At 35.7% G+C, this 13,965-nt stretch overlaps 2 protein-coding genes across 2 annotated transcripts; both read right to left on the bottom strand.

Annotated features, from left to right (window-relative positions):
• Positions 1 to 14: 14 nt before the first annotated feature.
• On the bottom strand, positions 15 to 6,928 carry LOC135125226 (fibrillin-1-like). The gene is made up of 5 exons (XM_064050654.1): positions 6,829 to 6,928; positions 6,670 to 6,778; positions 394 to 6,620; positions 203 to 345; positions 15 to 152 (listed from the first exon to the last, which is right to left on the bottom strand). Exons 1-5 carry the CDS (start codon positions 6,918 to 6,920, stop codon positions 49 to 51), a joined length of 6,675 nt encoding a protein of 2,224 aa, XP_063906724.1. The 5' UTR covers positions 6,921 to 6,928; the 3' UTR covers positions 15 to 48.
• A 747-nt stretch (positions 6,929 to 7,675) lies between these two features.
• Positions 7,676 to 12,551, bottom strand: LOC135124815 (balbiani ring protein 3-like). The gene is made up of 5 exons (XM_064050036.1): positions 12,460 to 12,551; positions 12,298 to 12,409; positions 8,021 to 12,249; positions 7,830 to 7,972; positions 7,676 to 7,779 (listed from the first exon to the last, which is right to left on the bottom strand). Exons 1-5 carry the CDS (start codon positions 12,549 to 12,551, stop codon positions 7,676 to 7,678), a joined length of 4,680 nt encoding a protein of 1,559 aa, XP_063906106.1.
• Between the last annotated feature and the right edge of the window lie 1,414 nt (positions 12,552 to 13,965).

The raw sequence follows: 13,965 nt of genomic DNA on the forward strand, positions 1-13,965 counted from the left end.
ATTAAACAACGTGCGATAATAAACAGCATTTAATAAAAAATATCACATTTAATGGCCATGCAAGAGTTCCAGTTTCGGCTTCAGTTCTATGGGTAGAGTGGCGGTCAGTGGTAGAGAGTCGGTGATGAAAACTGGGTTTCGTATTAAATTCTCTGCAAGATTTTCACTAAAACAACCGAAATCATCTTCCCTGTAATCTTACCATAAATAGGATAATCTGCATCATCAATTCTTCGTCGTTTTTTCTTCAAAATTATCACCACCACAATAATGGCTACTAAAATCGTAACTATCACACCTAGAGCTGCAGGTATTAACACTTTCAGTGGAGTGTTGATGATGGTCCTTCAACAAAAAAATTAATCCTAAGATATAAAAATAACCTACACTAACCTGATCACGGGAATGTCGCTGAAAATACCCCCACAATCCTCAGCAACACAATTTTCCACACAAGTTGTGTTGTCAGTACAAAGTGAAAGAACAGACTTCAGAATACACCTATTATTCATAGCTTCATAGTCTCGAGGACAGTCACGATAAAGACACAGAGCGCGACAAATCGGAACACATTTGTCTTCAAAGTCTGTTCCATATCCATCGTTACACTTACAAGTGTTGGGTTTGACACAGTAACCATTTAAACAAGTGTTATTACAAACAGGATTACACTTAAATTTATCGTTAACATCTGGCACATACCCCTCATTACAAGTACAAGTGTTTGGTGAGCTACATTTAGCATCTACACAATCTTTGCTACATACAGGGTTACAACGATATTTGTTTGCGTTATCTTTGGCGAAACCAGGAGAACATGAACATGTTTCAGGGGCGGAACACTTGCTGTTAATGCACGGTTTGCTACAAATGGGGTTGCAAATGTGCTTGTTTAAAGAATCTGCGCTGAAGCCAGAATTGCAGGAACATGTTTCGGGTAATGTGCACTTGCCGTTTATGCAACGGTTGGTACACACAGGGTTACATAAATATTTATCTTTGGAATCTTTAGTAAAATTAGAGTTACAAGAACACATTTCTGGAGCTGTGCATTCACCGTTCACACAAGCTTTCGAACATATCGGTTTACATAAATATTTATTTTGAGAATCTTTGGTGAAACCAGAATCGCAAGAACATATTTCTGGTGCGGTACACTTGCTGTGTATACAAGCTTTACTACATACAGGATTGCACAAATATTTGTTGTTGGGATCTTTGGCGAAACCCCGATTACAAGAACACGTATCTGGGGCGACGCACATACTGTTTACACACATTCTTGTACATATTGGATTACATAAAAATCTATTTTTAAAATCTTTGTAAAATCTTGAATTACAAGAACACGTTTCTGGTGCTGTGCATTTACTGTTTATACACGGTTTAGAACACACAGGATTGCAAATATATTTATTTGCAGAATCTTTTGCAAAACCGCTGTTACAAGAACATGTTTCTGGTGCTGAGCATTTACTGTTCACGCATGTTCTACTACAGACAGGATTACATAGATATTTATTTTGCGTATCTTTAGAAAATCCCGAATTACAAGAACATGTTTCTGGTGCTGTGCATCTACCGTTTACGCAGGGTTTAGAACATACTGGATTACAAAGATACTTATTTGTTAGATCTTTCACAAAGCCGCCGTAACAAAAACATGTTTCTGGTGCTGAACATTTACTATTTACACATGTTCTAGTACAAACAGGATTACATAGATATTTATTTAACAGATCTTTAGAAAATCCTGAGTTACAAGAACACATTTCTGGTGATGTGCATTTACCGTTTACACAGGGTTTAGAACATACTGGATTACAAAGATATTTATTTGTCGGATCTTTCACAAAGCCGCTGTTACAAGAACATGTTTCTGGTGCTGAACATTTACTATTTACACATGTTCTACTACAAACAGGATTGCAAAGATATTTATTTCCTGCATCTTTCGCAAAACCATTCTTACAAGAACATGTTTCCGGTGCTGAACATTTACTGTTTAGACATGGTTTGGAGCATACAGGATTACAAAGATACTTATTTGTCGGATCTTTCACAAAGCCGCCGTTGCAAGAACATGTTTCTGGTGCTGAACATCTACCATTTACACATGCTCTTCTACAAACGGGATTACATAGATATTTATTTTGCGGATCTTTAGAAAATCCTGAATTACAAGAACATGTTTCCGGAGCCGTACATTTACTGTTCATACAAGGTTTAGAACATACAGGATTGCAGAGATATTTATTTTTCGAATCTTTGGAAAATCCGTTGTTACAAGAACACGTTTCTGGTGACGTACATTTACCATATACACAAGGTTTAGAACATACAGGATTGCAAACATATTTATTTGACACATTTTTCGCAAAACCACTGTTACAAGAACATGTTTCTGGTGCTGAACATTTACTGTTGACACATGTTCTACTACAAACAGGATTACATAGGTATTTATTTTGCAGATCTTTAGAAAATCCAGTGTTACAAGAACACATTTCTGGTGCTGTGCATTTACCATTTACACAGGGTTTAGAACACACTGGATTACAAAGATACTTATTTGTCGTATCTTTCACAAAGCCGCCGTTACAAGAACATGTTTCTGGTGCCGAACATCTACTATTTACACATGTTCTACTACAGACAGGATTACATAGATATTTATTTCGCGGATCCTTCGCAAAACCATTATTACAAGAACATGTTTCTGATGCTGAACATTTACTATTTACACATGTTCTACTGCAAACAGGATTACATAGATATTTATTTTGTAGATCTTTAGAAAATCCAGTGTTACAAGAACACATTTCTGGTGCTGTGCATTTACTATTTACACAAGTTTTAGTACAAACGGGATTACACACGTACTTATTTTTGGGATCCTTCGAAAATCCTGCATTACAAGAACATGTTTCTGGAGCCGTGCATTTACTGTTCATACAAAGTTTAGAACATACAGGATTGCAAAGATATTTATTCGCCGCATCTTTCGCAAAACCACTGTTACAAGAACATGTTTCTGGTGCTGAACATTTGCTATTTACACAAGTTTTGGCACAAACAGGATTGCACAGGTACTTGTTTTTCAGATCTTTCGAAAATCCTGCATTGCATGAACATGTTTCTGGCGCTGTGCATTTACTGTTCATACAAGGTTTAGAACACACAGGATTACAGAGATATTTATTTTTTGAATCTTTGGAAAAACCGCTATTGCAAGAACACGTTTCTGGTGCTGAACATTTACTGTTCATACAAGATTTAGAACATACAGGATTGCAGAGATATTTATTTTTCGAATCTTTGGAAAATCCGTTGTTACAAGAACACGTTTCTGGTGACGTACATTTGCTGTTTACACAGGGTTTAGAACATACAGGATTGCAAACATATTTATTTGACACATCTTTCGCAAAACCACTGTTACAAGAACATGTTTCTGGGGCTGAACATTTACTATTTACACAAGTTTTAGTACAAACAGGATTGCACAGGTACTTAGTTTTCAGATCTTTTGAAAATCCTGCATTGCATGAACATGTTTCTGGCGCTGTGCATTTACTGTTCATGCAAGATTTAGAACAGACAGGATTGCAGGTATATTTATTTTTCGAATCTTTAGAAAAACCACTATTGCAAGAACATATTTCTGGTGCTGAACATCTACTATTTACACACGTTTTAGTACAAACAGGATTGCACAGATATTTATTTTTCGAATCTTTGGAAAATCCGTTATTACAAGAACACGTTTCTGGTGACGTACATTTGCTGTTTACACAAGGTTTAGAACATATAGGATTGCAAAGATATTTATTCGCCGCATCTTTCGCAAAACCACTGTTACAAGAACATGTTTCTGGTGCCGAACATTTACTATTTACACAAGTTTTAGTACAAACAGGATTACATAGATATTTATTTTTGGGATCCTTCAAAAATCCTCCATTACAAGAACATGTTTCCGGAGCCGTACATTTACTGTTCATACAAGGTTTAGAACATACAGGATTGCAAACATATTTATTCGCAACGTCTTTCGCAAAACCACTGTTACAAGAACATGTTTCTGGTGCTGAACATTTACTATTTACACAAGTTTTAGTGCAAACAGGATTACATAGATATTTATTTTTGGGATCCTTCGAAAATCCTGCATTACAAGAACATGTTTCCGGAGCCGTACATTTACTGTTCATACAAGGTTTAGAACATACAGGATTGCAAATATATTTATTCGCCGCATCTTTCGCAAAACCACTGTTACAAGAACATGTTTCTGGTGCTGAACATTTGCTATTTACACAAGTTTTAGTACAAACAGGATTACATAGATATTTATTTTTGGGATCCTTTGAAAATCCTGCATTACAAGAACATGTTTCTGGTGCTGAACATTTACTATTTACACAAGTTTTAGTACAAACAGGATTGCAGAAATATTTATTTTTCGAATCTTTGGAAAATCCCTTATTACAAGAACACGTTTCTGGTGACGTACATTTACTATTTACACAGGGTTTAGAACAAACAGGATTGCAAACATATTTATTTTTGGGATCCTTTGAAAATCCTGCATTACAAGAACATGTTTCTGGTGCTGAACATTTGCTGTTTACACACGTTTTAGCACAAACAGGATTGCACAGATATTTATTTTTCGAATCTTTTGAAAATCCTACATTACAAGAACACGTTTCTGGCGCTGTGCATTTACTGTTTACACACGGTTTCGAACAAACAGGATTGCAGAGATATTTATTTCTCGGATCTTTCGCAAAACCGCTATTACAAGAACATGTTTCTGGTGCTGAACATTTGCTGTTTACACACGTTTTAGCGCAAACAGGATTGCACAGATACTTATTGTTTGAATCTTTAGAAAATCCCGCATTACAAGAACACGTTTCTGGCGCTATGCATTTACTGTTACCACAAGGTTTAGAACATATAGGATTGCAAAGATATTTATTTCTTGCGTCTTTCGCAAAACCGCTATTACAAGAACATGTTTCTGGTGCTGAACATTTGCTGTTTACACACGTTTTAGCACAAACAGGATTGCACAGATACTTATTTTTCGGGTCTTTTGAAAATCCGACATTACAAGAACACGATTCTGGTGCTGTACATTTACTGTTTACACAAGCTTTAGAACAAACAGGATTGCAGAGATATTTATTTTTTAAATCTTTTGAAAATCCCGAAGTACAAGAACACGTTTCTGGCGCTGTGCATTTGCTATTAACACAGGCTTTACTACAAACTGGGTTACACGAATATTTATTTTTCGGGTCTTTAGCGAAACCAGTGTTACAAGAACACGTTTCTGGTGCCGAACATTTACTATTTATGCAAGTTTTACTACATACGGGATTACACACATACTTATTTTTCGAATCCTTAGAAAAACCAGCATTGCAGGAACATATTTCTGGAGCTGTGCATTTACCATTGACACACGATTTGCTACAAACGGGATTGCAGGAATACTTATTTCTAGAATCTTTGGCAAAACCGGAATTACAAGAACATGTTTCTGGTCCCGAACATTTACTATTGACACATGTTTTACTACAAACTGGGTTGCACAAGTTCTTGTTTCTCGCATCTTTGACATAACCTGCATTACATGAACATGTTTCTGGTGCCGTACACTTGGAATTAACACAACCTTTACTACAAACCGGATTACAATTGTACTTGTTTTTGGGGTCTTTCGCGAAACCGGAATTACAAGAACATGTTTCTGGTGCTGTACATTTACTGTTAACGCAAGGTTTACTACACTTGGGGTTACACACTAAGCGGTTTCTGGGATCTGGAACGTAACCAGGGTTACAAGAACACTTATTGGCGCCCGCACATTTTCCATTAATGCAGGGTTTACTACAAACCGGGTTACACTGGTACGGATTTTTACTATCACGAACAAACCCGACGTTACAAGAACACTTTTCTATACCCACACAGTTACCATTGATGCAGTTTTTCGAACACATTTTTCTACAAAGGTACTTGTTTTTTGGATCTAGAACAAGCCCTGCGTTACAACGACAAGTCTCGGGTTGCACACAGATGCCATTCTCACAGCGTTTACTACATCTAGGGTTACACTGGTACTTGTTTTTGGGATCTTTGTCGTGACGAGCAAGACAAGAACATGTTTCAGGAGCTGTACACGTGCTGCGAACACAGGGTTTGCTACATTTGGGAACACATTTGTGTTTGATTCGAGGGTCTTTAGTGAAGCCGGGGTTACAGGTACAGGTTCCTGGTGCAGTACACTTACTGTTGACGCATAATGGGGAGCAAATGGGTTCGCAAAGGTACTTATCTTTCAAATTTCTTCTGAAGCTATTGTTGTTACAGGTGCAGGTTTCTGGTGATGTACACCGGCCGTTGATGCACGGTTTGGAACATTTGGGGATACACAGGTACTTGTTTTTGGGGTCTTTGGTATATCCGGGGTTGCACGAGCAGGTTTCGGGGGCTGTACATTTTCCGTTGAAGCATTTTTTTGAACAGTGGGGGATGCAGTGGTTTTTGCTTAGTTTGACGAAGCCTTTGCAACATTCGTTGGTTACAACGTCCTCAGTGTATGTCTAGAGAACTAATTAAGAGACGATTTATATATTTTTTTGTGAAACTTACTTCGACCCGATATTTGGTGAGACGTCTAACGGGACACAATGGCAGAGGACGTGGTCCACAAGGTACTCGACTTGTAATGAAGTATGGCACATTTCGGGTTTTTTTTACTCTGGCGAAACTTTGCGAGTGAAATAAATAAATATTAAACGTTTTACTTACTTTATCTTTTTCGGACAAATGCCATTTTTTTGTTGTTGGGTAAAATTTGTGCACAACGTAACCACAATCAAAAATATAATTAGAACGTTCATGTTTGTTTTGCGATAAATCGCTTATGAAGGTTGCTGAAAGCTAAATTATGTCTTATATGTGGTGGAGTTATCAGCGGATGCGAAGATAGTTGGGATGCACCATATCGAAATCGAAAAATGTAAAAACCATTTGATTTTGGCGAAAGAGGGGTGAGTCACTTTTCGTTTCAACAAAAATTCCATTTGCGTCTGAGGAATGTACAAAGTGCCAAAGGGCTGATTGTAACTGGCTACGAAAATGAAACTAAAATTAAAAACAAAAAAGATTGGTGAAATAATGATTACTAAATTGGTACTAATTTCTACCCTACCTGCGTCTCCCATCACCTCTCGACTAGACCTAGAATTGAAACTTTAGGCATCCAAATTTTTGGTTTAAATTCAAAATTGTAGGACATTTAACAGTTTAACTTTGAAATTCCAAAATCAAATGCTTTGAAACCTTGCGAATATAACAATTTAATTTCTCAATTTTTAGAATTTTCAATTTTTCGACCTTTCGATTTCTTGAATTTTCCACTGTTGATTTCTGAATTTTTAGATATTTCCGTTTTCGAAAAATAGAAAAAACATATCGAATCTTCAAATTTTCAGATTTCTCGATTTCAAGATTTCTTCATTTTCCATTTTTCTAAGTAATTAAAAATAAATAAACTTTCAATTTTTCGATTTCTCGTTTAATTGCTTTAATTATTATTTCTTAAGTAAAAATGAAACAAAGTGAAATAAATAGCATTTATTAAAAAATATCACATCTATTTTCCAGGCAAGAGTTCCAGTTTCGGGTTCAGTTCCATGTGTAGAGTGGCGGTCAATGGTAGAGAGTCCGTGACGAAAACTGGGTTTCGTATTAAATTCTCTGCAAGATTTTCACTAAAATACCTTAAATCATCTCCCCTCTAATTTTACCATCAATAGGATATTTTGAATCGTCAATTCTTCGTCGTTTTTTCTTCAAAATTATCACCACCACAATAATGGCTACTAAAATTGTAACTATCACACCTAGAGCTGCAGGTATTAACACCTTCAGTGGAGTATTGATGATGGTCCTTAAACAAAAAAATTAATGCTAGCATATAAACATAACCTACACTAACCTGATCACAGGAATGTCGCTGAAAATACCCCCACAATCCTCAGCAACACAGTTTTCCACACAAGTTGTGTTGTCAGTACAAAGTGAAAGAACAGACTTCAGAATACACCTATTATTCATAGCTTCATAGTCTCGAGGACAGTCACGATAAAGACACAGAGCGCGACAAATCGGAACACATTTGTCTTCAGAGTCTGTTCCAAACCCATCGTTACACTTACAAGTGTTGGGTTTGACACAGTAACCATTTAAACAAGTGTTATTACAAACAGGATTACACTTAAATTTATCGTTAACAACTGGCACATACCCCTCATTACAAGTACAAGTGTTTGGTGAGCTACATTCAGCATTTACACAATCTTTGCTACATACAGGGTTACAACGATATTTGTTTGTGTTATCTTTGGCGAAACCAGGAGAACATGAACATGTTTCAGGGGCGGAACACTTGCTGTTAATGCACGGTTCGCTACAAATGGGGTTGCAAATGTTCTTGTTTAAAGAATCTGTGCTGAAGCCAGGATTGCAGGAACATGTTTCGGGTAATGTGCATTTGCCGTTTATGCAAGGGTTGGTACACACAGGATTACATAAATATTTATCTTTGGAATCTTTAGTAAAATACGACTTACAAGAACACGTTTCTGGAGCTGTGCATTCACCGTTCACACAAACTTTCGAACATATCGGTTTACATAAATATTTATTTTGAGAATCTTTGGTGAAACCAGAGTCACAAGAACATATTTCTGGTGCGGTACACTTGCTGTTTGTACAAGCTTTACTGCATACAGGATTGCACAAATATTTGTTGTTCGGATCTTTCGCGAAACCCCGATTACAAGAACATGTATCTGGGGCACTGCACATACTGTTTATACACTTTCTTGTACATATTGGATTACACAAAAATCTATTTTTGGAATCTTTGTAAAATCTTGAATTACAAGAACACGTTTCTGGTGCTGTGCATTTACTGTTTATACAGGGTTTAGAACATACTGGAATACAAAGATACTTATTTGTCCGATCTTTCACAAAGCCGCCGTAACAAGAGCATGTTTCTGGTGCTGAACATTTACTATTTACACATGTTCTAGTACAAACAGGATTACATAGATATTTATTTAACAGATCTTTAGAAAATCCCGAGTTGCAAGAACACATTTCTGGTGATGTGCATTTACCGTTTACACAGGGTTTAGAACATACTGGATTACAAAGGTACTTATTTGTCGGATCTTTCACAAAGCCGCTGTTACAAGAACATGTTTCTGGTGCTGAACATTTACTATTTACACATGTTCTACTACAGACAGGATTACACAAATATTTATTTTTCGGATCTTTTGAAAATCCCCCATTACAAGAACATGTTTCTGGAGCTGTGCATTTACTGTTTACACAAGGTTTAGAACACAGAGGATTGCAAAAATATTTATTTCCTGCATCTTTCGCAAAACCATTGTTACAAGAACATATTTCCGGGGCTGAACATTTACTGTTTACACAGGATTTGGAGCATACAGGATTACAAAGATACTTATTTGTCGGATCTTTCGCAAAGCCGTCGTTACAAGAACATGTTTCTGGTGCTGAACATCTACTATTTACACATGTTCTACTACAGACAGGATTACATAGATAATCATTGCGCGGATCTTTCGCAAAACCATTATTACAAGAACATGTTTCTGATGCTGAACATTTACTGTTTACACATGTTCTACTACAAACAGGATTACATAGATATTTATTTTGTAGATCTTTAGAAAATCCAGTGTTACAAGAACACATTTCTGGTGCTGTGCATTTGCTATTTACACAAGTTTTAGTACAAACGGGATTACAGACGTACTTATTTTTGGGATCCTTAGAAAATCCTGCATTACAAGAACATGTTTCTGGTGCTGAACATTTGCTATTTACACAAGTTTTGGCACAAACAGGATTACATAGATATTTATTTTTCGAATCTTTGGAAAATCCAGTATTGCAAGAACACGTTTCTGGTGACGTACAATTACTGTTTATACAGGGTTTAGAACATACAGGTTTGCAAAGATATTTTTTCCCAACATCTTTTGCAAAACCACTGTTACAAGAACATGTTTCTGGTGCTGAACATTTACTATTTACACAAGTTTTGATACAAACAGGATTACATAGATATTTATTTTTGGGATCCTTCGAAAATCCTGTATTACAAGAACATGTTTCTGGAGCCGTGCATTTACTGTTCGTACAAGGTTTAGAACATACAGGATTGCAAAGATATTTATTCGCAGCATCTTTTGCAAAACCATTGTTACAAGAACATGTTTCTGGTGCTGAACATTTACTATTCACACAGGTTTTAGTACAAACAGGATTGCACAGATACTTATTTTTCAGATCTCTTGAAAATCCTGCATTGCATGAACATGTCTCTGGTGCGGTACATTTGCTATTAACACAAGGTTTAGTACAAACAGGATTACACAGATATTTATTTTCGCGATCCTTCGAAAATCCTGCATAACAAGAACATGTTTCTGGAGCTGTGCATTTACTGTTCATGCAAAGTTTAGAACATACAGGATTGCAAAGATATTTATTCGCAGCATCTTTTGCAAAACCATTGTTACAAGAACATGTTTCTGGTGCTGAACATTTACTATTTACACATGTTTTAGTACAAACAGGATTACACAGATAATTATTTTCGGAATCCTTCGAAAATCCTGTATTACAAGAACATGTTTCTGGAGCCGTGCATTTACTGTTCATGCAAGGTTTAGAACACACAGGATTGCAAACATATTTATTGGCCGCATCTTTCGCGAAACCACTGTTACAAGAACATGTCTCCGGTGCTGAACATTTACTATTTACACAAGTTTCACTACAAACAGGATTACACAGATATTTATTTTCGGAATCCTTCGAAAATCCTGTATTACAAGAACATGTTTCTGAAGCCGTGCATTTACTGTTCATGCAAGGTTTAGAACACACAGGATTGCAAACATATTTATTCGCCGCATCTTTCGCAAAACCACTGTTACAAGAACATGTCTCCGGTGCTGAACATTTACTATTTACACAAGTTTCACTACAAACAGGATTACACAGATATTTATTTTTGGAATCCTTCGAAAATCCTGTGTTACAAGAACATGTTTCTGGAGCCGTGCATTTACTGTTCGTACAAGGTTTAGAACATACAGGATTGCAAAGATAATTATTCGCCGCATCTTTCGCAAAACCACTGTTACAAGAACATGTCTCCGGTGCTGAACATTTACTATTTTCACAAGTTTCACTACAAACAGGATTACACAGATAATTATTTTCGGAATCCTTCGAAAATCCTGCATTACAAGAACATATTTCTGGAGCCGTACATTTACTGTTCATGCAAGGTTTAGAACACACAGGATTGCAAAGATATTTATTCGCCGCATCTTTCTCAAAACCACTGTTACAAGAACATGTCTCCGGTGCTGAACATTTACTATTTACACAAGTTTCACTACAAACAGGATTACACAGATATTTATTTTCGGAATCCTTCGAAAATCCTTCATTACAAGAACATGTTTCTGGAGCCGTGCATTTACTGTTCATACAAGTTTTAGAACATACAGGATTGCAAAGATAGTTATTCGCCGCATCTTTCGCAAAGCCACTGTTACAAGAACATGTTTCTGGTGCTGAACATTTACTGTTCACACACGTTTTAGTACAAACTGGGTTGCACAGATTCTTGTTTCTCGCGTCTTTGACATAACCTGTATTACAAGAACATATTTCTGGTTCCGTACACTTCGCGTTAACACAACCTTTACCACAAACCGGATTACAGTTGTACTTATTTTGGAGGTCTTTTTCAAAACCGGAATTACAAGAACATATTTCTGGTGCAGTACACTTACTGTTGACGCATAATGGGGAGCAAATGGGTTCGCAAAGGTACTTATCTTTGAAATTTATTGTATAGTTTGTGTTGCAGGTGCAGATTTCTGGTGATGTGCACCGGCCGTTGATGCACGGTTTGGAACATTTAGGGATACACAGGTACTTGTTTTTGACGTCTTTGGTATATCCTGGGTTGCATGAGCAAGTTTCAGGGGCTGTACATTTTCCGTAGACGCATTCTTTTGAACAGTGGGGAATGCAGTGGTTCTTGCTGAGTTCCACGTAACCTTTGCAACATTCGTTTGTCACAACGTCGTCAGTGTATATCTAGAAAACTATTTAAGAGAAGATTTAATTTTTTTTTGTAAAACTTACTTCGAGCCGATAGTAGTTGTAAGGGACAGGGGGACAGTATGCCCGATAATATGGTGCACAAGATGGATTTTGAATCATATAGGTGTATGGAACAAGTCGGCTTTTTTTTACTCTGGCGAAACGTTGTGTGTGAAATAAATAAATATTAAACGTTTTACTTACTTTGTCAATTTTGGACAGATGCCATTTTTTTGTTGCTGGCTGAAATTTGCACACAACGTAACCGCAATCAAAATTATAATTTGAACGTTCATGTTGATAAATCGCTAATGAAGGTTGCTGAAATCTAAATTATGTCTTATATGTGGAGGAGTTATCAGCGGATGCAAAGATATTTGGGATGCACCATATCGAAATCGAAAAATATAAAAACAAATTAATTTTGGCGAAAGAGAGGTGAGTCGCTTTTCGTTTCAACAAAAATTCCATTTGTGTCTGAAGAATGTACAAAGTGCCAAAGGGCTGACTGTAACTGGCTACGAAATTGAAACGAATCGCTAAAATTGAAAACAAAGAAAAATTATAATACTAATTCCTACCTTACCTGCGTCTCCCATCACCTCTCGACTAGAGCTATGTCTAGGATCTTGTGGTTTTCCGTTTCCATTTGTCTGTCGTCTGGGTCAATTTTTATTAAATAGATAATCTCCGAAACCACTAAATCTTCATCTTCAAATTTTATTTAAAATCCAAGATTGTATGACATTTTTTATTGAAATTTTGCAAACGTTTTACGGTTATTGGAAGCATGGTAATTTGTTAATCAAAATTTATCTGTTCATGCCTCCCCCAGGGATTGTTCATGCCATTTTATAGTTTTGTGAATAAATGTTATTTAAATGTTAAAAAGTAACAGGTCTGAAATTGTGATTTATGAATCCGTGTTGAATTTTTATCCTAGACGTCGAGATTTTTGGGAACAATTCAACATTATAAATATAAGAATTTTTTCAACTTTCGGTTTTTCAATTTCAATTTTTGACGTTTATAAATACTCAATTTTTCGATTTCTCAATTTCTCGTTTAATTAATTTTTTGATTTTTCCATTGATCGATTTCCTGAGTTTTCAATGTTTCAATTTTTCAGTTTTTCAATAGTTCATTTTTCGATTTTCAAGTTTTTGACTTTCCAATTTCTCAAATTTTTGTTTTTCCAATTCTCAATTTTTCGATCTCTCAGTTTTTGGATTTTTCAATGTTTCGATTCTTAAATTTTTCAATCATATGGTGTTTCATTTTACGGTTTTTCTGTTTTTTCATTCTTCAAGTTTTCTATTTTCAGTTTTTTGATTAATTAGTTTTTCGATACTTCAGTGCTAGGATTTTTCAATTTTTCGTTTCAATTTCTCAAATGTTCAAATTTAAAATTTTTCGATTTCTCGATTTCTTGGTTTTTCTATTTCTCAATTTTCGATTTTTCAATTTTTGACGTTCCTAAATATTCAATTTCTTGTTTAATTAGTTTTTCATTTTCCGATTTCTCGATTTCGCAACTGTTCAGTGTTTGGATTTTTCAATTTTTCGATTTTTCTGATTCTTCAATTTCTCAATTCTTCAAAATTTCAAATTTTTTATTTCTGGATTTTTTCCTGTAGATTTCTCAATTTTCCATTGTTTCAGTTTTAACATTCAATTTTTACTGTTTCTAAATTTTAAAATTTCTCATTT

Source organism: Zophobas morio, unplaced genomic scaffold (genome assembly GCF_036711695.1).
Source record: "Zophobas morio isolate AGI-343-1 ecotype UQ-CSIRO unplaced genomic scaffold, CSIRO_AGI_Zmor_V1 ptg000008l, whole genome shotgun sequence".
NCBI classification, from domain to species: domain Eukaryota; kingdom Metazoa; phylum Arthropoda; class Insecta; order Coleoptera; family Tenebrionidae; genus Zophobas; species Zophobas morio.

Excerpts from the sequence above, each read along its gene's own strand:
- LOC135125226 (XM_064050654.1), bottom strand. The coding sequence starts at position 6,920 with ATGAACGTTCTAATTATATTTTTGATTGTGGTTACGTTGTGCACAAAT. Across the intron at positions 346-393 it reads AGCGACATTCCCGTGATCAG|GACCATCATCAACACTCCAC; the intron begins GTTAGTGTAGGT and ends TTTTTGTTGAAG. Across the intron at positions 153-202 it reads TGCAGATTATCCTATTTATG|AGAATTTAATACGAAACCCA; the intron begins GTAAGATTACAG and ends AAAATCTTGCAG.
- LOC135124815 (XM_064050036.1), bottom strand. The coding sequence starts at position 12,551 with ATGAACGTTCAAATTATAATTTTGATTGCGGTTACGTTGTGTGCAAAT. Across the intron at positions 12,410-12,459 it reads ATCTGTCCAAAATTGACAAA|AGTAAAAAAAAGCCGACTTG; the intron begins GTAAGTAAAACG and ends ACGTTTCGCCAG. Across the intron at positions 7,973-8,020 it reads AGCGACATTCCTGTGATCAG|GACCATCATCAATACTCCAC; the intron begins GTTAGTGTAGGT and ends TTTTTGTTTAAG.